Genomic DNA, 21,343 nt, shown 5'->3' with positions numbered 1-21,343 from the left:
ATTTCTCCACCAGCGATGTGATGATGTCCTGGCAGCTTTATCATTGACTCAACAAGTTCTGATATTCCCATTGCCTAAAACATTGCTTTTCTCCCCACCGCCTGCTTCCCAGGGTCTGTCGGAGGGCGAGCACTCACACCCCAGCCAGCCAGTTCGCAGCAAGACCCCTCAGATCCCTCAGGATCCCAAGGGCCCAGCGGCAGCAGGGCCGGAGCAGAGTCACCACCCCACTGTAAATAGGCATGCAACGCAGATAGACCCTCACGTCCACCTTCAGAGGGCACAAGGGGACACGGGCCAGACCTCCTACCCTTCGCCTGTGGCCATTTCAATCAAGCAGGAGCTTCCGTCACCGCACCAACCCCAGGCTGTTCCCAAGCAATCCATGTTTATCCCCACAACATCAGGAGCTGGGGCACCGCCAGGGCTGCCCCTCAGTCGCCCCGAGCCCCAGTCTGCTCTCAAACAGGAGCCGTCTCCTCACCCTGTGTCACAGAGACCTGTGGATATGGTTCAGCTTCTGACGGTGAGTATCCTCCTTGTGCAGGGAGAAGTAATCAGGTTCTGTGTAGTTTGGCCTCTAGTACCAAACCTGGCCTCTCTTGTAGAGGAGATGGAGATCTGTCAGCTTTCTGGGCTGTTTCTCTCCCTGGTGAATTTTAGCCACATTTATGAGAGCTTCACAATAAGGCACTGTTAATTGCAGAATCCCAGCCAGGTTTGGGTTGAAGGGAGCTTAAAGCTCCTCCAGCTCCAACCCCTGCCACAGGCAGGGACCCCTTCCACTGGAGCAGCTGCTCCAAGCCCCTGTGTCCAACCTGGCCTTGAACACTGCCAGGGATGGGGCAGCCACAGCTTCTCTGGGCACCCTGTGCCAGCGCCTCAGCACCCTCACAGGGAACAGCTTCTGCCTAAGAGCTCAGCTCAGTCTCCCCTCAGGCAGGTTCAAGCCATTGCCCGTGGCCTGTCCCTACAGGCCCTTGTCCCAAGCCCCTCTCCAGCTTTCCTGCAGCCCCTTTAGGCACTGGAGCTGCTCTCAGGTCTCCCCTTCAGGAGCCTTCTCTTGTCCAGGCTGCCCCAGCCCAGCTCTCTCAGCCTGGCTCCAGAGCAGAGCTGCTCCAGCCCTCGCAGCATCTCCATGGCCTCCTCTGGCCTCGCTCCAACAGCTCCAGGTCCTTTGTTTGTGTTCAATATTCCCTCTCCTCTCTTCCCAGAAATACCCCATTGTCTGGCAGGGCCTCTTGGCTCTGAAGAACGACACGGCCGCCGTTCAGCTCCACTTTGTCTCCGGTAACAACGTCCTGGCTCACCGGTCACTGCCGGCGCCTGAGGGGGGACCCCCGCTGCGCATCGCCCAGCGCATGCGGCTCGAGGCCTCGCAGCTGGAGGGAGTTGCCCGCAGGATGATGGTGAGGGGCTGGGATGGGTGTTTGGGGCCAGCTAAAACCTGTGTGATGGAAACAGGGCTGGTCTTAACCAGCTGGGTAACAAAACTGACAGCAACTTGGGTGTTCGCTGCTTTTGTCACGTTATTTTGGGGGTCTGGTAGGAGGTGTGTGTGATTCTTGCATCCCAGAGAGTTTGTGATACAGACTGCAATAGGCATTGGTACAAAAGGGAATGGTGGAGGTGGGAAGCCTCCCTCAGCCATCCCTCAGCCCTGGAGCAAATTCCTGCTGCCTCCAGCAGTCTGAGTACAGTGGGAAGTGGAATTCAGGGCTCTGGAAATTGGGTTTCAGTCCTTTTCACCATGGCCTGGGCCAGCTGAGCTGTCAGCAAGTCTGCTGTAACTTGGTAGGCGTTCAGAGGGAGGATTTTCCACTGCGGATAATGGATGTGTGTCAGGAAGAGGCCCATTCCCAGGAAACCTCAGCCTTCATGAGTGTATCTTCTTCCAGGTGGAGAGTGATTACTGCCTGCTGCTGGCCTTGCCTTGCGGCCGAGACCAGGAGGATGTGGTGAATCAGACGGAGTCGCTCAAGGCTGCGTTCATCAGCTACCTGCAGGCCAAGCAGGCTGCAGGAATCATCAACGTGCCCAACCCCGGCTCTAACCAGGTATGGGCAGGAAAAGCCCCAGAATGCTGTAGATAAACTACATCGATGGGTAATGGGTTGTATCCGGCCTGCTTCTCTTTGCTTAAGGGTATAGTTGAGCTGCCTGGTTTGGTGTTAAATCCCCCACATCTGCTGTGCTGGCTTCTTACATCACCAGGCAAACCCACACCAATATAATGGATGTAGTTACTGAAGATGATCCCCCAAAGCCCACTCACTGCAGCTCCAGCCCAAACCCAAGCCCATTTTCCAGCTCTTGTGAAGTAGAGTCCTTGTTGTTGTATCCTGATTTTTCCAGGATACCTAGGGATTTCTTGCTCTTGGCCACCTAAAGACAAGATGTTGTGTGATGTGGAACATTTACTCCAGGTGTGTTGCTGCACTGAATCAGATTGAACGTGTTCCCTGGGTGTAAGCAGCCCAGAACGAGCCGTCAGCACTGGAATGATTAATGGGATTTTTTCTGCCTTTCCTGGTAAAACCAGCCAGGTCTGACATCCCAGGTGTGGAAAAAATCCCTTCCTTGGGAATCACACCGAACAGCATCCCCTTTTGTGCACGGTTGTGCCGGCTGAGCCCTTAAACACCCAAATCCTACCCGTTTCATCCCCCCTTGCCCGCCCTAATCCATGTTTCTCCCTTCCTCGCAGCCTGCCTACGTTCTGCAGATCTTCCCACCCTGTGAGTTTTCAGAAAGCCACCTCTCCCGCCTGGCCCCGGACCTGCTCGCCAGCATCTCCAACATCTCCCCTCACCTGATGATCGTCATTGCCTCCGTGTGAGCCCTTCGCCGCGCACTGACTCGAGTCGGGTTTGAGTTGAATCCTTTCTGTTTTCTTTCTTCCAAGGCCCTGCAGCAAAAAAAAACCACAACACCCCCTCCCCAACCAACCAAACCAACCCCCAACGAGCCCCCCAAAAACCACCCAGAAAAAACAGAATTTTGGTAAAAAATACCAATAAAAAGCAAGAGAGAAAGGAATGAACCAAGAAAATGCTGCCAGATACCAGCCTCCTGCCCTGACCGGCCTCGATCAAACTGTCGCTGGGGAGCTGCTCCCCTGGATGTTTACATATTGCTTTAGCTTATGGACAACGGCTGCACTCAGCAGGCGCCTGGTTTGGGGTTCCCGTGCCTCCTTTTGGGGAAAAAATACAAAAAAAAAACAAAAAAGAAAAAGACAAAGGATGGCTTATTTTTTTTAACAAAAAAAAAGGAAAAAAAAATTAATAAAATAAAAAAGAACCTGAACTGCCTTTGCACTAAATGAGTGACTTGGACCTTTGCACAGTTGGAGACACGCTGTGACGCTCTGGATGTTCCTGACACACATCGAAACGCGCCGTGGACTTGGAAACGCAGGACTTGGGGCCTTCCGCCGAGATCTGTGGGTCAAGGAGCATTTCACACATCACCCCCTCCGCTTGAGTTGGTTTCAGTTGACTTTTATCGCTTGGTTTTCTTTATCCCTTCTTTTCCTCCTCCCCATCCCTGGTTTTCGTTCCGCTCTGGATGTGATTCCTCTCCTGCGCTCGCCTCCCGCTGCAGCGTCTTCTCCTCATCTGGGATGTACAGTTTACACTGCGGAAAACCCAAGGAAAATGAGCAAATAGACAGAAAACCCCTCAAACACAACGCGAAAGGGAGAGATTTTTTTTGTTTCCTTCCCGGTGGGATATGCAGAACTCAGTGGGTGTGTGTATATATAAATATATATATAATATATATAAATATATATAATACTGACTTTAAAGAAAAGATGGAAAAAAACAACAAAAAAAGGAAAAAAAAACAAAGAAAAGGCAAAAAAAAAGAAAATTCAGATTCCCCACGACATACATTTTTTTTTTAATCTGTGCCAAAAAAAGACAAAAAAAGAGAAAACGACAAAAAAAAACCACAACAAAACAAAACAGAAAAAAAAACAAAACAAAAAAAAGGTGTTTTCAGAGAAAAAAAATCTTATTTTCATACTCAGACTTTGTATCGTCACCCATTTGTAAGTGCTTCATTTAACCACCCCCGCCTCATCCGCTGTGGAAGTGTTTTACACTTGTACAAAGACTTCCCCCCTCCCCTCCCCGATAACACTTTATTAATTTATGGAACTGGTTTCTTTTTTCCCCGGTTTTGTTTTATTTTTATTTTTTGTTTGTTTGTTTCTGTTGGTTTTTTGTTGGGTTTTTTCCCCTCCTCCAGTTTTGTTTTGTGTGTCCATTGGATTACAAACTTTATTAAAAAATACAAAACACTCGGTGCCCCTTTGTGCTCCCTCGGCCACGGTGGGGTTGGGTTCGGAACCATCCAAGGTGTTGGGAGCAGAATCACCCAAATATCTGGATTCAGCCCCAGAAATGGGGCTTGGAAACCAAAAGTTGCCATTTTCTCCCTCCTGCTTTTAATATCACAGTGACTCAAAATGCCGGTTTCCTGCTTTAAAGCACCAGCGTTAAACCCAAGCAGCAGGATTCACCTTTTTCACTGATTTTACACCCAAAACCATGCCGGGCTCTGGTGTGGGAGGAGGCACTGAACCCCTCAGTTCATCGGTGTTGCTGGTGGAAATGGGTTAAAATCAAGCAGATTTGGTAAAAAGAGATTGAGGAGAGGATGTGGATGCCCTGGGAGCAGCCCTGGTGGTTAAATGAGGGGGTGACACACACCCTCGTCCCCCTCCCATGTTGGTGTTTTGGGGGCTCCGGCTCCAGCCCTTGTTCCTTTTGTCCCCCTCAAGGCTGGGAATGGGGCTGCTGGCACAGGGGGACATGGGGATGGATGAGGGGATCCATGGTTCCAGAGCCATTTCCAGGCTCATCCTGGGGCACAGGCACCCTTGGGGCTCTGGAGGCAGGATCAGGCCTGAGGTCGTCCCCCCCCCGAACCGTGGTGTGGACACGGACAGTCGGATGTTGAGCCACGTGTATGGCTCCGCCATGAAGCCACAAGTGAGCAGGATAAGACCCTTCACCACCACCCCCATGGTGTGTGTATCTGTGCCCATCTGTGTGTCTGGAGCTGGGATCTGGGCTGAGCACCCTCACAGAGCCCTGGGGTGGGGACAGACAGACGGTTGTATGGATGGAGAAACCAGCCACTGCCCATCCCACTCTGCCCCAGTCCGTGTGTCTGGAGCCAGGGATTGTGAATGAGGCCTTGGGGCAGAAAAAGTCCAGGTTTTGGGGGCAGAAGAGGGAATTTATGCCAATGGATTGAGGAGGTGACTGCGTGTACATGGGGTCTGTCCGTCCGTCTGGCTGCTCATATAGATATCCATGTATCCACCTGGACATGTCCATCTGTCTGCCTGGTCCAGCCAAGGAGCAACCACTCCTGTGTCCAACTGAACATGCTCCTGTCCGTCTGTCCAGCTGGATTCAACCATCCATACAGGTGTCCGTCTGTCTGGCCTGTCCTAGTGCCCAGCATGCCCTGCAGCCACTCCTGGTTCTAGATGAACATGGCACAGACGTATGTGTCTGTCTGTCCATCCACTCATCCACGTGTCTGGAAGGACAGGCAACTACCTCCGTGTCCATCTGTCTGTACATCCATCTGGCCTTGGAACAGTCCCTGTGTCCACGTGCATGCACCTGGCCGGATGGGCACCTGTCCATGTGTCCATCAACCATCCATCAGTGCGGCTGTGACTGTCTGTGTGTCCAGGGGCACAGACCCTGTCCTGGTATCCCTCTGTCCATGTGTCCTTGTTGCTGGGGGCTGCATGGACAGATGGACACAGGGACACTGGTGTGGATGGATGCAGGGATGGTTGGATGTGTAGATGGACACAAGGACAGGGCACAGACAGAAACACGGACTCCCCCCCCCCCCCCAGGTCCTGCCTCAAAGGCCCCACTCAAACCCCAGCAGTTTCCATGCCCGTGTCCATCTATCCATGCCCTGTCTGTGTCCATCAGGGCCCGCAGCCATCCCAGCTTCCCGTTGTCCGTGTGTCCAACCCAGTCTCCACCTCCACCCCTGGAGCCCTTGAAGGTGGTTGAGGGGGGGCTCAGGGCTGATCCCAGCTCCAGACACACAGACATGGACACAGGGAATGTGAAGGGTCTCACAGTGTGCACAGCAGCCATAGGGGTGTCCGTGTGCCCAGCCTGCGTCCTGGGGGGAGCTCGGGCCTGATCCTGCCTCCAGGGTCCCCAGGACCCCTTGGATGGGGTCTGTGCCCCTGGGAAGAGCCTGGCTGTGGTGCCAGAGCCACTCCTCACTGTGCACCATCCCCAATGCAACCCCTGAATGACCCTTTTCCATCTTCATTATCCCCCTTTCCAACAGATCCCACCCTTGGCAGTGATTAAAGGAGGATTTGAGGAGCCCCCATTGGGCTCCAGCTCTGTGCCCCCACCCCTCCCCCCCCAGCATCACCTTCCAGCACCATCCCCCCCCAAGCACCAGCCCTTAGAAAATATTGCCATTTATTCCATCTCCTTCCCAAAATCCACTTTTTTACACCCATTCCCAGCACTGTCTCTTAAATAAAGGCAAAGGGGGGTGGGGGGTGGTGAGGGGTCACTCGGAGGGGGGGGGCTGCCCCTCTCCAGCCGCCGGCTGTGGGCCCAATGGGGCCGGGGGGGGGGTCGGAGGCAGCATCCCGGGTGCGGAAGAGCAGCTCTCCCGCAGGAATGACCTGCTCCGTGTGCCAGGTGCCGGCAGGGCCATACTGCTGGTAAAAGTCCGTGTCCGCCTGGAACATGACGAGCGCCTGGGCCGTGTGGATGCGGACGTGCTGCGCCAGGCTGCTGGCGTCCAGGAACTTCTCCCCACAGGAATCGCAGGCGTAAAGGATCTGGGTGTTGGGATCTGCAAGGGAAAAGGGGTTGGGATGGATGGGATGGGGGTAATGGGGGTAGGTGGTTGAGTGTCCCCCCCATGTCCCCATCGCTGCTCACCCGCTTCCTGCACTTGCTTCACTGCTTTGGTGATCTCGGCTTTAAGTGCTTCAGTCTCATCCGCGGTCACGGCGGCCGCCACCGGCACCACTGTGGGAAAGGGGGAACAGGGATCAGGGGGATCCCAGCTGGAGCGGGATGCAGGGCTGTGCCCATTGTGGGGTTTAAGGGGGGTCCAGCCCCGCTGCGCTGGTTCCCAGCCTCAAGGGCACAGCAATGGGTGTTCCACCCCATGGATGAGCCTCCAATATCCTTTAGGATAGCTCTAGGTCCCCCAGGCTGCACATCATGGATACACCTTGCTTTTGGAATGGAAAATCCCCAGGCTGCAGCCTATGGATAAGTTTCCCTTCCAGAATGGTTCCAAGACTCCCAGACTGCACCCTGTAACTAATTTTCCCTTCTGGAATGGTTCTTGGAACCCCCACACTGTGCCCTGTGCATAAACCTCACTTCTGGAATGGCTCCTGGATCCCCAGACTGCACCCTATGGATAAGTTTCCTTTCCCGAATGGCTCCTGGGATGCCCAAACTACACCCTATAGATAAACCTTGCTCTTGGGATGACTCCAGGACCCCCAAGCTGTACCCTATGGATAAGTTTCCCTTCTGGAATGGGTCTAAGACCCCCAAACTGCACCATATGAATAAGCTTCTATTCCAGAATAGCTCTTGTGTAGATAAACCTTGCTTCTGGGACAGCTCCTACATCCACAGACTGCACCCTATGGATGCTTCCCTTCCAGAATGGCTCCTGGGACCACTGAGCTGCACCCTATGGATAAACCTCACTTCTGGGATGGCTCCAGGACCCCCAAGCTGCACCCTATGGAAGTTTCCTTCCAGGAAGGCCCCAGGCTCACCCGTGAGCTGGGTGACAGCGGTGGCCGCCAGCGCCTCGGTGGCCAATGTCACCATGTCATCGGAGGCCACCGTGACGATGTTGACCTCGTCGCCTTCCTCCGGCTCCAGGATTTTGATCCCAGCCTTGCCCTGGTGCACGGTCTTCACATGGGAGCGCAGGTTGTCCACACGGTTGAAGCCCCGACCACATTTATCACACAGGAACGGCTTCTCCCCTGAGATGGGGGAGAGGAGGGATTGGGGGGGTGGTTACAATCATAGAACCATGGAATGGTTTGGGTTGAAGGGATCTTAAAGCTCCTCCAGCTCCAACCCCTGCCACGGGCAGGGACCCCTTCCACTGGAGCAGCTGCTCCAAGCCCCTGTGTCCAACCTGGCCTTGAACACTGCCAGGGATGGGGCAGCCACAGCTTCTCTGGGCACCCTGTGCCAGCGCCTCAGCACCCTCACAGGGAACAGCTTCTGCCTAAGAGCTCAGCTCAATCTCCCCTCTCTTGGGCAGGTTCAAGCCATTCCCCTTGGCCTGTCCCTACAGGCCCTTGTCCCAAGCCCCTCTCCAGCTTTCCTGCAGCCCCTTTAGGCACTGGAGCTGCTCTCAGGTCTCCTCTTCAGGAGCCTTCTCTTGTCCAGGCTGCCCCAGCCCAGCTCTCTCAGCCTGGCTCCAGAGCAGAGCTGCTCCAGCCCTCACAGCATCTCCATGGCCTCCTCTGGCCTCGCTCCAACAGCTCCAGGTCCCTCTTGTGCTGCTGCCCCAGAGCTGGAGCAGGGCTGCAGGGGGGGTCTCCCCAGAGCCCAGCAGAGGGGCAGGATCCCCTCCCTGAGCTGCTGCTCACGCTCTGGGGATGCAGCCCAGCACACGGGGGGGTTCTGGGCTCAAGCACTCACTGAAGCTGGGCCGTGTTCAGTCAAAGATGGGGAGGGTGGTTAAGGATGGGGGGGTTGGAGCCTTGTGCACGCACCGGTGTGGATAATGATGTGCTTGGAGAGGTCGCCCACGTTGACAAAGGCTTTGTTGCAGACAGTGCACTTGTGGGGCCGGATGTTGTCATGGTGGCGGATGTGGTTGGCCAGTTGGCTTGACTGCACGAACCTGGGGGGGGGACACAGTTGTCACCACATTCCCTGTCCCCAGAGGTGCCACACCAGTACCTCCACCCCGTATTCCCATCATGGAGCCTCACCTCTTCCCGCAGCGCTCACACACATAGGGCTTCTCCCCTGTGTGCTGCCGCACGTGGGCAATGAGGGAGCTGGCCTGGGTGAAGGCTTTCCCGCAGATCAAGCACTGGCATGGCTTCTCCCCTGTGGAATACCATAGGAAAGGTGTGGGGGGGGGTCAGTGACTCCGAGATTCCCCCCAGCTCCAGTGGGGAAGCACAGAGCTGTCTCCCTTACCCGTGTGGATCCGAACGTGCCGCTGCAGCGCCCCAGGGTCAGCGAACTGGCGCTGGCAATGGACGCAGACATAGGGCTTCTCCCCACTGTGGATCCGCAGGTGCCGCTTGAGGTTCCCTGTGGGAGCAGACAAGGCTCAGCTGTGGGGCACGGGGTCACCAGCACCCCCCATCCCTCCTTCCCAGCACCCCGGAAGCTCCCTTGGGAATGCCTGTGGCTGTTTACAGCAGGATTGAGGGGCACCTCGCACACAGCCAAGGATGGGGGACAACATGGTGGTGTGGATAGGCAGAACAAGTGTGGAGTTTAGAGGGGACAGAGAGATGCTGTTGGGCTCATTTGGACCCCTCCAGCTCTGCAGTGGTTTGGGAAGATGGGAGGAGACTTCCCCATCCCCAAAAGCTGGATCAAAGGCTCCTTCTTGGAGCATTCTTGGGATGCAATCCCATGGGAAATGCCTGGTGGAAGGGGGAAACATTAATGCAGCACAGTAAGAGGTTTAAACCCAGGCTCAAATCCTTCCTCTGGTCCCAACCCAACCTCCATCACTCCCAGCCCCACACTACCTGACGTGGTGAACTGCTTGCCACACTCCCGACACTTGAGGGGCCCATCCGCAATGTGAATCTTCAAGTGAGCCTTCAAATTCCCCACCTGGGGACAACACAGAGTGATGCAGAGACCTCCCCCCATCATCATCATCATCATCATCACCCCATCCTCTTCCAGAGGGATCCAAACGGCTGTGGGGCCGGAGCCCAGCTCACCTGGTTGAACTTCTTGTCGCAGTGGGGACACTTGTGCTCCTTGTTGGTGTCGTGGGTCTCGAGGTGTCGCATCTTGGAGGTGGGGTCGGAGAAGGAGCGCCCGCAGTAGTCACACTGGTAGGGCTTCTCCCCACTGTGCACCAGCTGGTGCCGCTTCAGGTTGCCCGAGGTGGTGAAGAGCTTGCCGCAGTCATCGCAGCGGTACTTGGCCTCCCCCGTGTGCCGCTTCTTGTGCAGGTTCAGCAGGCTGATGAGCCGGTAGCTCTTCCCGCACTCCTCGCAGCCGTACGGCTTCAGCGGGCTGGGGAGGGCAGGGCCAGGGGGAAGAACAGGGCTGCGGAGCTCCAGAGCCCCCCCAGTCCGAGCTCATCCACTCCAATAGGAGCTGCAGTGCTCCCCAGCCAAGCTCCAGCATCCCCAGCCTGAGATCCACCACCTCCAATCTGAGCTCCCCCACCTCCAATCTGAGCTCCATTACTCCAAGCTCCATCACCCTGATCTGAGCTCCAGTGCTCCCCATCCAAGTTCCATTGCTCTCCCCATCTGAGCTCCAGCATCCCTCAACCAAGCTCCACCCCTCCTCATCTGAGCTCCACCACCCCCAGGCAGACTCCTCTGGATCCCACAGCACGTCCTGAAGGAACCCACCAGGGAAGGGCAGCACAGATATCCCCTCCTGGACACCCCAACAGATTTCATTGGGATTTCAGCCCTTCCCATGGCTGCTCCCATCCCAGTGAGCAACTTGGAGCCTTCATCCCTGCAGTGCTGAGCCCTTGGTGGCTGCTGGACCAACACCAACCTCTTCCTGCAGCCCTCACCCACCACCACAGCCTCTCCAAGCTCTTCTCATCCCAGTGGCAGCTCCGGTACCTGTGAGTCTTCTCGTGAGCTTTGCATGCAGCTGGGTCGGAGAAGGCTTTGTTACACTCCCTGCAGGAGAAGGGTTTCTCTCCCGTGTGGATGCGGATGTGCCGCTTGAAATTCCCGGTGTGGGTGAATTCCTTCCCACAGTCCTGGGGACAGACAGGGACAATGGCACCCGGTGTTCCTGAGGGACCAGAGCCACCATCAGCGCTGGGACCAGCCTCACCTCACACTTGTGTGTGACAGAGCCGTAGGCTTTGGACTCGGTCCTGTCGCTGTAAGTGCCTGAACGCAGCAGTCGGGATTCTCCCGAGTTTTCCTGCCCGGAATCAGTGCTCCCAGATTCATTATCCTCAGTGTTTTCTCCGTTTTCCAAGCGGGGCTGCTCTTCCTCAGGAATTTTGGCCTCTTCCTCCTCCTCTGCTGTCATTTCCCCCTCTTCCTCCTTCCCTTCCAGCTCCACCTCTACGCAGGGTTAGAAGATGGGGATGGTGAAAATTGAGAGCAGCAAAACCCAAGGGACTGGTGCTGAGCCCCCCACCTGGAGCCAGTTTGGATTTGCAGGTTATCAACCCTAAAATCCAACCACCTGCATGGACACAGGAGCATTCCCCAACCCTTCCTAGCCCTGCCCCAGCAAACCTCACACACACAGCATCACTGCAGGGAAAACCAGGCTCCAAGCCCTGCCCAGGCTGGTTTCAGCTCTGCTGCATGGAACAGGCAGGCAGCAGTGTCCCCATCACCCCCCTTGCTCCCCAACCCACCTCCTGCTCCAGTGCTCTGAGTGATGCTGCCCTGTGCTGTGGGGCTGCTGCTGCTGCCCACGCTCTCCGGGCAGGCAGGACCTGTGGTGCTGGGACCCTCTGGTGCGGCAGCATCTGTCCCTGGAAGCAAGAGAGCACCTCAGGCACCACCAGGAGCACGCTGGCTCCATGCAGTGGAGCCTGGCAGCAGGACAGGGTGTGCTGGGGGGGGTTGGAGGATTTGGGGTGCCAGCCCTTGGTACTCACCTTCCTGGGCACCCAGCAGCTCCGCCTGCACCTTGGGAGCCTCTTCCTTCTCCTCCAGGTCAGGAGGAACTGGGTTGGGTTTGTCAGGGTCAGCCCCTGCTTCTGCTGCCTTGTCCTCAGTGGTCACTTTGTCAGCTGCTGTGAGGGAAGAGGCAGAGATCCAGCTTCTGCTGCCCAAGCAGGGACATCCCACTGGCTGCTAGGATTCCCAAATCCCATGAGGATTGAAGGAATTCTTTCTTCAACTGCTGGTGCTGCACGAGGACATCTGGATGTCCCTGTGTGCCAGATGTATCCAGGATGTGGGTTTGGAAGGTGGCCACAGAGGGAGGCTGCATTGTGGGACCATTTCTGGGCTGTGCTCACAGCCCAGAACCAACCCCCCCGTGTGTGCTGGGCTGCACCCCCAGAGCGTGAGCACAGCTCAGGGAGGGGATCCTGCCCCTTGACTCTGATCTCGTAAGACCCCACTTGCAGCCCTGTGTGCAGTTCTGGTGTCCTCAGCATAAGGAGGACATGGAGCTGTTGGAGCAAGTCCTGAGGAGGCCACGAGGATGAGCAGGGGCTGGAGCAGCTCCTGTAGGGAGCCAGGCTGAGAACATTGGGGCTGTTCAGCCTGGAGAAGAGAAGCTGCGTGGAGACCTCAGAGCAGCTTCCAGTGTCTGAAGGGGGCTACAAGGATGCTGGAGAGGGACTCTTCATCAGGGACTGGAGCGATAGGACAAGGGGTGATGGGGTCAGACTGAAACAGGGGAAGTTCAGGTTGGAGATAAGGCAGAAGCTCTTCCCTGTGAGGGTGCTGAGGCGCTGGCACAGGGTGCCCAGAGAAGCTGTGGCTGCCCCATCCCTGGCAGTGTTCAAGGCCAGGTTGGACACAGGGGCTTGGAGCAGCTGCTCCAGTGGAAGGGGTCCCTGCCCATGGCAGGGGTTGGAGCTGGAGGAGCTTTAAGGTCCCTTCAACCCAAACCATTCTGTGGTTCTCTGATTTTTGGGAAGCAGGAGGGTACTCACCGAGCTCTGCAGGGGGCTGTGGGCTCTCTGCTGGCACAGTGAGGGACTTGAGAGCATTGCAAGCGCTGACAATCTCCTGCATCTGGAGGAAACCTGCCACAGCCAACACATCTTCCACATTGTCAGGGTTTAGGCTTAGCTTAGCTGTGTACATGAACTCCAAAACCTGGCCCAGGCCTGCAAGGGAGGCAACACAACCAGAAACACCCTCTGAGCACCAAGCCACACAGGCCTAAAAAGCCCAAAGTGTGTGAAGCAGCAGATCCTGGGCTGTGTTCCAGCAGCTCGGAGGAACATGGGATAACCCCCCTACCTGCTGCATTGCTGATGTCCAGGTGCACCACGTCCTTCTGGTCGACAAAGAGCATCCTGAAGTACTCACTGCAGGCTGCCAGCACGGCTTTGTGGGCCTTGAAGTTGATGCCATCCACCACGAAGGTGCAGTCACAGAGCAAGCCCAGCTGCCGCTGCTGGTTCAGCTGCTCCAGGACTTGGGTGCTGTGCTGGGGGAAATCCATGGCTGTAGGGAGGAAAGAGAACCCGTAAGTGCCTGGACAAGGGGGTGAAGGTGGGTTTGGAAATGCTGACACCACATCAGAAAGGGCCGTGAAGCAAAAGGAGCCTGGAGGTCTGTGAAGGACCAGATCTCAAAGCCACAGATCAACCACAACCTGACCTCAGTGCTAGTTAAAAACAGGGCTTCTTGCTCCAGCCACCTGCTTCCAGCCCCAAACACAACCCAAAACTTCTCCTGGAACAGCCACAAGACCAGCACAGGGCTGGGGAGAGACTTCTTTCAACAGTCAATGCATCTTTTGCCTTCAAACACATCTAAACCACATTGATTACTCCTCAAGTGGTCCATCGTGGAAGCAGGAACCCTTTTGCCTCCACAAAGACAAGTGTTATCATCCCTTTGGTGAGCAGAGGGTGCCACTGCTCCCTCTGAGGGCACAGCATGGGAACAGTTACCCAAATCTTTAAGTTCCGGCTCATTTTAGGTGCTTCTGTTGTGATACTGAGGGATTTTCCCCTTGCATTGCGTGTTTAAAGGGAGCCCTCCCTGCTTGAAGCATGGCTTTGGCTCGGGAATGCTGCAAACTCCCAGGAAAACCACAAAAGCCCATTTTTCAAGCAGGCAAAGCTTGAGGGGCACCATGAGCTCGATGAGCTGCCACGTGTTGAGTATTCTCCTGAGAGCAGAGAATGAAGAGCTTTCACTTGGCTTTGTTTCCCCAGAACTGATTCATGTGCGCGCTGAAGGGATCATTTCCTCACTTGCTGAGCAAGCCATGAGCAAGAAGGGAGGAGAAAGCAAATGGGGACTTGTTACTGTTCAACTTGCCAGGGCAGGAAGTCCCCAAAGCTCTGGATGCTGGAAGAAACAAGGATGTGGTCAGGGAAACGCTCCTGGATTCGATGCTCGGTGACTCTCGGAAGGTTTCCAGCACACAGCAGTTGCTGTTCCACTTTACCAGCTCTTTAAAGCAGCTCAGGGAGTCTCAGGTCAGGAAAAGGCAACAGGTTGGGATCCATAAAACCAGGTTAATTCCCAGCAGCGGCAAGCACGGCCCTTCCGGATCCATGTGAGTGTGCACAAGTGCACAGCGGGTGAGCACCACGGGCAGAGGGAGCCTCCTCCTGTCTGCTGGGAGTGGTAGCAGCTCACTTGGTGAAAGATCTTCAATCGGCTTCCAACATCATTCCCAGCAGGAGTGAGAAGCCCAGACACCTCCAATGTCACCAGATCACACACAGAGATTCACCCCCGAAAGGTGCTGGTTGTCTTTGTAATACATCAAAGAATCCCAGCCTGGTTTGGGGTTGGAAGGGACCCTAAAGCTTATCCAGCTCCAACCCCTGCCACAGGCAGGGACTCCTTCCACTGGAGCAGCTGCTCCAAGTCCCTGTGTCCAACCTGGCCTTGAACACTGCCAGGGATGGAGCAGCCACAGCTTCTCTGGGCACCCTGTGCCAGCGCCTCAGCACCCTCACAGGGAAGAGCTTCTGCCTAAGAGCTCATCTCAGTCTCCCCTCTCTTGGGCAGGTTCAAGCCATTCCCCTTGGCCTGTCCCTACAGGCCCTTGTCCCAAGCCCCTCTCCAGCTTTCCTGCAGCCCCTTCAGGCACTGAAGCTGCTCTCAGGTCTCCCCTTCAGGAGCCTTCTCTTGTCCAGGCTGCCCCAGCCCAGCTCTCTCAGCCTGGCTCCAGAGCAGAGCTGCTCCAGCCCTCGCAGCATCTCCATGGCCTCCTCTGGCCTCACTCCAACAGCTCCAGGTCCCTCTTGTGCTGCTGCCCCAGAGCTGGATCAGGGCTGCAGGGGGGGTCTCTGCAGAGCCCAGCAGAGGGGCAGGATCCCCTCCCTGAGCTGCTGCTCACGCTCTGGGGGTGCAGCCCAGCATACGGGGGGGTTCTGGGCTCAAGTGCTCCCTGAAGCTGGATCATGGGGAGCTCCTCATTGACCAACACCCCCAGGTCCTGCTCCTCAGGACTGCTCCATTCAATGTCCCCAAACCTGCAGCTGTGCCTGGGATTGCCCCAACCCACGCACAGGACCTTGCACTTGGCCTTGTTGAACCTCATGAGGTCCCATCTCTCCAGCCTGCCCACTCTGGATCCCATCCCTTCCCTCCAGCATGTCGACTGCACCACCCAGATCAGTGTCATCCACACCTGAGGGTCCCCTTGATCCCACTGTCCTCTTATCAACAAAGACATTCAACAGTGCTGGTTCCAGCTCTGATCCATGAGGAATACCGCTCACTGACTCACCACTGCGATTCGCCCCCAGCTCTCCAAAACACGGCTGTACTTTTTAACCAAACACCCACAGCCTGTCCCAAAATACATCCCTTGAGAGCCAGAAAAATCAGGCTGTGGATCAAAATCTGTCTAAGCCCCCACACAGGTACAACCCTGGAAGGTTTGCAAAGGAAGCTGTGGGAAACAGGGGGGGATTTTCCCAGCAGGATAAACAATGCTGCATTCTTTGCTGGGGAAGCTCTGTGCAATGGGACCTGAGAAATCAGGATGGTTCAATGCACTGAAAGGTTATTTTTGGTAATTTGTAGGAAGCACTTTGTATGTGAATGATGATCTGGATTTTGGATCATCAGGAATGATCCCTGATTAGACCTGCCTCAGCTCCACATCCGCCCTTTGCAAAGGAAGCAAAATCCCAAGAAAATCAGTACCCCTGGAAAAACTCCATCTTTTCTGTGGTTCCCTCTGTAAACATCACATTATGGCTTCCTTGGAGCACAAGAACACAAACATAGCACCCCACATCCCCCAGTAGCTGAGATCACCTTTGTACACTGAGTCCAAGCCTTAGAAATCCCAAATATCCGATCAAAACCCCTAAAGGGCACCCAAAACACCACCCTGGCTCCTTGGCACTACTCAGGCAAGGCCAGATCCCATCTCTAGTGCCGAGATCCATCTCCTTCCCCAGCTGAACAGGATGCACCAAAACAGGGATAGATCCAGGGAGGGCAATTCCCAAACCAGGCCTTGCTGTCCCACCACACTACTGGCTGGTTAAGGCAGAGGCACTGTCCGAGGACACACATCACAGAACCCCAATAACCCAGGACTGGTGCCTGAACTCACCCCTGCGCTGCAAGGAGTGGAGATATCCCGAGGACCGAGGCTGTGAGTGAGATGGTTGTGGCTCTCCTTCAGGGTATTCCCCTTTCCCAGTGCTCAAGTCAGTCTCTACGCAGCCATCCTGGGGGAAACGGGATGAAAAGCTCTGTTTTAAAGCCCAAAGTCACGTGTTCAATGCGCCGCTGCCCAGTGTCACCCACCCACCCGTGTCACCCCCAATTCCACCTTGTCACAGGTACCCAGGCACTGGTTCTCCTCCCAACCCCACTGCTGAGGCTCTCATTACCCAATTAATCATGGAGAAGCTTCGTTATGAGAACACCCACATCTGCTGCATGTGTTCACAGAGAGAAATCCAGTGACTGCGCTCCCAGGGAGCTTCAGCACAAGCTCCATTAAAGCTCTCTTGCCTATAACAACGTTAATCTCACCACGTACCCACCACCCAAGCATCTATCTATTAAAAACCCCCAAAACCTCGATAAATGGGGAAAACCAGTAGTTTAAATATAACCTTTTGATGCTGTCACCATCCATCCCTCCAAGCTCATGCTGAGGACATCAAAAAGAAGGGGTTACTTTCTGCCTACCGTCATCTCCCTCCTTGCGTGTCAGCTCGGGGAACACAGCAGCCCCACTCCTTCCAGTGTCTGTGAAGGGGAGCCTGTCCTCATTTCCAGTCAGTGCTCCTGCAAGGTCTGCAGTGAACAGAAAGGTTAAGGGCTGATCAGGACCTGATGTGTCAAGAAGCAGTGAAACAGAGAAGGGCTCTGCCTGCGGTCAGCAGCGAACCCAGCAGGTGAGAGGAAGGGTCCCAGGTGGTGACAGGCAGCTGAAAACACACAGTGAGAAGGAACTGAAAGGAGACGTGAGGAAAGGGATGAGCAGGGACACTGTGGACACCCCCATTGAACACCCAGCCCTCGGTTATCCAGCGCTCAGCCCCAGGGATGCGCTGGGGCAGCTCCTGTCACTGAGCCCGCAGGTAACCGGAGCCCTGCGCTGCAGCAGGCAGGGAGCCAGGGCCAGAGCTGAGCTCTGCAGCACGGGGTGATTGTAGGGCTCAATCCTTGGTTTCTCATGGAAAACCGGCCTCAGGAGGGCTGAACCCAGCGCACGGTTCACATGCAGAAACAGGGTTAAGGAAAGGTGTTTTCCCTATGGAACACCCCCGCTGTGCCCCAGGGATGCCTGCAGCGGCAGGTACAGCCAGCACGGCTGCCATGGTGCCAAACCCCATGGTGGCACATGAGGAACCCTCCTCCCCTTGGGCTGCAGCGTGAAGCTCCCGAGGCTGCCGCACTCCTCGGCCGCTGCCATCCCTCACGGGTCACGTCCTGCGCTGCCAGGGGCTGCTGCTGTCAGCGCTGCCCGTGTCAGCGCCTGCCCCACACGTGTGGGGCGCAGGCCTTGCAGCTCACCTCGCCCCACGGCTGGCTGCGGACACAGCAGCCCCCCACAGAGGGGGAGCCCCAGCTGCCCCCTACGACGGCCTGGGGAGGGGGGGGGGTTGATCGGGGGTGCAACCCGGGGCAGGACGAGCTGCCACAGTCCCCGTTAAGCCCTAAAGGGGTGAGGGGACCCCAACTCCGGCCCCCTCATGGAAACAGCGGTTCCGCACGGCGGGGGCCCCCAGAACGGCTTCTTCTAAGGGGGGACCCCCCCAAGCAGCGCGCGGGCAGCAGCCCCCTTCCCCTCAAAGCCCCCTAACCCCCGCTCCATGCCCCACAGCTGCCCCACAGACGCCCCATAAGCCCCTCACAGGCCCCCCTCGGCCCCCCCGCCGCTACCTGCCATGCCGGGCCCGGCGGCGCTCACCGTGACACGGACCAGACAAAGGGCGCCGCCATCTTGGCGCCGGGCGGAAGCGGCGTCGCCCTCCTCCGCCCACCGGCGGCGCAGGCGTGGCGCGGTCACTGCGCATGCGTGGAAGGGCGCGGTGAGGCCGGTGAGGGCGCCCGGTGTTACCTCCTCAGCGGCAGCCGGGAGCCGGTGGGGCCTGAGGTGAACCCTGGAGGCACCGGGAGGGCTTGGATTGAAGGGACCTTAAAGCTCCTCCAGCTCCAACCCCTGCCACAGGCAGGGACCCCTTCCACTGGAGCAGCTGCTCCAAGCCCCTGTGTCCAACCTGGCCTTGAGCACTGCCAGGGATGGGGCAGCCACAGCTTCTCTGGGCACCCTGTGCCAGTGCCTCAGCACCCTCACAGGGAACAGCTTCTGCCCCCTTCAGACACTGGAAGCTGCTCTGAGGTCTCCACGCAGCTTCTCTTCTCCAGGCTGAACAGCCCCAATGTTCTCACCCTGTCTCCATACAGGAGCTGCTCCAACACCTGAGCATCCCCGTGGCCTCCTCTGGCCTTGCTCCAACAGCTCCATGTCCTTGTCCTGAAGGCACCAGCACTGCACACAGGGCTGCAAGTGGGGTCTCATGGAGCAGAGCAGAGGGGCAGGATCCCCTCCTTGCACCCGTTTCCATCACCTCCTATCCCTGTTTCTCCTTACGGATGCATTCCCGGTGTTCCTGCCCACAGCAGGTCTGAGCTGCTGCGGGTTTGTGTGCGCTGGGTTCTGCGCTGTCCCCTCGCTGCTCCCTGCTCCAGGGAAACCCCCTGTGCAAAACCAGCTCCGGGCAGAAAAAGGGGGATTTGCTCCTGTTTTCCTTGGAATTCCGTGTCCTGTCACCACTAGATGGCAATCTGTGACCGTACCAGCTCACCCAGAGCGCCCTGAGCACCCGGGGGTGGCGTTTCGGGGCAGAGCAGACCCATCCCATCACCAAGGATGGGCAACGGGACCTCAGCGCTGCTCCTTATCTCCATGGCTCCAGTTCCCCAACGGTGCTGGCAGCCATTAAAGGGCTTTTGAACAGCTCTTAACCACTTCTCCTTGTATCCCCTGCAGCACAACGTGCCCTGGGGTGAGGAGCAGCGCTGCGGACCCAGCACCCGAGGAGGTGATGCTGGATGTGTTCCCTGCGCATCCCACCACACTGCACGAGTGGCGAAGAGGACAAACAGGGACGAACTGACCCCAAAGCTGGAGCAGCAGCACCAGCTGGGCGCTGTGTGGTAGCTGTAAACAGGAGCGGAGCCTCCCTGTTTGTGTGTACACAGGGGCAGATGGTGCTGAGCCCTCGGGGCAGCTTTGGAACCCCCCCTAACCCGAAGGTGAAGGCACCTCGTGATGCCGGCTCATTGCACTGCTTGGGGCTGCCCCGAGGGTGGTGGGTGATGTGATGGAGGAGGAGGATTTGGTGCCTTTCCAGGTGGGATGGAAGCCGGACAGCTGAGGGAATGGCTCCGAAATAGAGCACCCGGGAAGGAATGAGTCACCCCGGGCTGGAAATAAACGTGGCCACGGGCACAGGGGAATTGTGGCAGCGCCTTGCCCATGTTTTGGTTGGGAAGGGGGGATTGGTTGAACCCGCAGCCCTTTTGGGGCAAAGCATCAAGGAAAGGTTAAAAACAGAGGAGGCAGGAGGCAGGCGTTCTCTATGGTTTATCCCAAGCTGTATATACAGAGACAAGCGACGGCTGAGGGTCGGGGAAGGGAACCTCCCTCCTGGCAGGGCTCTTGGCACGCCGGATCTTCCCCATCAACCCATTTGCCAGCTAAAAGTCACCGGAGCCGGGAATCCCGTCCGGAGTTTCTCCGATGGGTGACGGGATGCATCCCTCCACGCTGAGCCCAAGGGGGGAGCGTTCCCATTCCCTACCTCCTTCCTAAACCACCCAAATAACGACCGAGGGAGGTGATGGGGGGTTGGGGGGAGCCCCTCAGATCTTGATCTCAGTCCGGAAGGTTTGCTGGACGTGGTCGGGATGCTTGGGCTGGCGCTGGGCACGGATGGTCAATGTGCCATCATCCCCCAGCGAGGACGACACCGACGTGGGGTCCACGTCCTCGGGCAGCTGGCATTTGTGGGTGAAGGTGTTCATGACCGTGCCATCCGCAGCCAGCTGGAGAGGGGAAAATGGGTGAAAAAAGGAGTGATTTGGGGCACTTGATGTTCCCTGCCCTTGGGTGAAGCATGCGGCACGCCTTGTGTGTGGTGATAATATTTGTCTCCCCGAGGGATGTGGGTGGCAACAGAGCAGGGGACAAAGGTGCCGGGTTTGGTTGCCACCCCCCTGGGACGGGTAATTGCAAGGCATGAGTTTGTTGGGTCTTGTGGGCTTTGCTCCTGTGAAATAGGGGGCAAAAAGACGAGGAAGTGGTGATTTAACCCCGTCGGGGGCCATTGGGGGTGAGGATTTTGGGGTCCCCTATGCTCTGGGGGTGAGGGGGAAGGGAAGGAGCACCCACCTTCTCAGCGTGCACCTCGATCTGGTTGTTGGAGGTGGTGACGATGATGTCCTCAGGGGCGAAGTCGCTGACATCCACTGTGAACTGATAGGTGTTACCCAGGGTCTTCACCGCGCCGGTGCTGCCGGGCCGAGCTGCGCAGAGCAGAGGTGCGGGTCAGTGCGGGTGTCCCCCCTGAACACCCCTTGGATCACACCCACATTTCACACACACACCCCCCATATCTGATCCCTCACCTGGGAACCCCAAAGTCTCCCCTCGGGGCCGGACAAAGCTCCCAAAAAGCTCCATGGAGCCGGCGGGTGATGCCGAGCGCTGGAAGCTGCGCTCCGAGCGGAAAGCAGCGGCGGATTGCACGTTCATGCACTGCTGCCCCGCACGCCCTGAGCCCCAGCTCCCGCTGGGGAGGAAGAGCAGAGCCCCTCTTCCTCGCCCTCCTCCTGGTGAAGGCGAAATGGGGCCGGTTGTTTGATGGGGGGGTGGCTTGAGGAGCTTTTAAAGCCTGGTTCCAGCTCCCGGCCGCCTGCCAGGGCTCTTGTAAAAGGGGCTAA

The 21,343-nt window shown here is 56.9% G+C and overlaps 3 protein-coding genes across 8 annotated transcripts in view; 1 reads left to right on the top strand and 2 right to left on the bottom strand.

Moving 5' to 3' along the window:
- The window catches only part of SPEN (spen family transcriptional repressor), a 66,145-nt gene extending 62,972 nt beyond the window's left edge, over positions 1–3,173 (top strand). For 5 of the 6 annotated variants that reach the window (XM_034068059.1, XM_034068058.1, XM_031045723.2 and 2 more), the window contains 4 exons: positions 113–526; positions 1,215–1,409; positions 1,899–2,057; positions 2,708–2,839. In XM_034068059.1, coding sequence (XP_033923950.1) covers positions 113–526; positions 1,215–1,409; positions 1,899–2,057; positions 2,708–2,839 — 900 coding nt within the window. Of the gene's footprint in view, positions 1–112; positions 527–1,214; positions 1,410–1,898; positions 2,058–2,707 lie in introns of all 6 variants that reach the window. The other variant, XM_034068057.1, reaches the window with a different exon arrangement.
- Positions 3,174–6,559: 3,386 nt separating this feature from the next.
- On the bottom strand, positions 6,560–18,366 carry ZBTB17 (zinc finger and BTB domain containing 17). The gene is given in 18 exon segments (XM_034068064.1): positions 6,560–6,657; positions 6,659–6,873; positions 6,963–7,052; positions 7,826–8,041; positions 8,786–8,916; positions 9,008–9,128; positions 9,222–9,338; positions 9,788–9,875; positions 9,989–10,289; positions 10,862–11,004; positions 11,082–11,320; positions 11,623–11,742; positions 11,869–12,006; positions 12,880–13,056; positions 13,193–13,399; positions 16,491–16,608; positions 17,078–17,185; positions 18,278–18,366. Coding segments are annotated over 17 exon segments (2,502 nt in total). The 5' UTR covers positions 17,084–17,185; positions 18,278–18,366; the 3' UTR covers positions 6,560–6,582.
- A 1,604-nt stretch (positions 18,367–19,970) lies between these two features.
- HSPB7 (heat shock protein family B (small) member 7) lies at positions 19,971–21,242 on the bottom strand. Its single transcript, XM_005145414.4, has 3 exons — positions 21,029–21,242; positions 20,793–20,926; positions 19,971–20,446 (listed from the first exon to the last, which is right to left on the bottom strand). The coding sequence occupies exons 1-3, from the start codon at positions 21,153–21,155 to the stop codon at positions 20,264–20,266; spliced, it is 444 nt and encodes a 147-aa protein (XP_005145471.1). The 5' UTR covers positions 21,156–21,242; the 3' UTR covers positions 19,971–20,263.
- Positions 21,243–21,343: the final 101 nt, after the last annotated feature.

Source organism: Melopsittacus undulatus, chromosome 12 (assembly GCF_012275295.1).
Source record: "Melopsittacus undulatus isolate bMelUnd1 chromosome 12, bMelUnd1.mat.Z, whole genome shotgun sequence".
Lineage (NCBI taxonomy): Eukaryota > Metazoa > Chordata > Aves > Psittaciformes > Psittaculidae > Melopsittacus > Melopsittacus undulatus.
The sequence above is the reverse complement of the archived record's forward strand: the minus strand, read 5'-3'. Positions and strand labels throughout refer to the sequence as shown.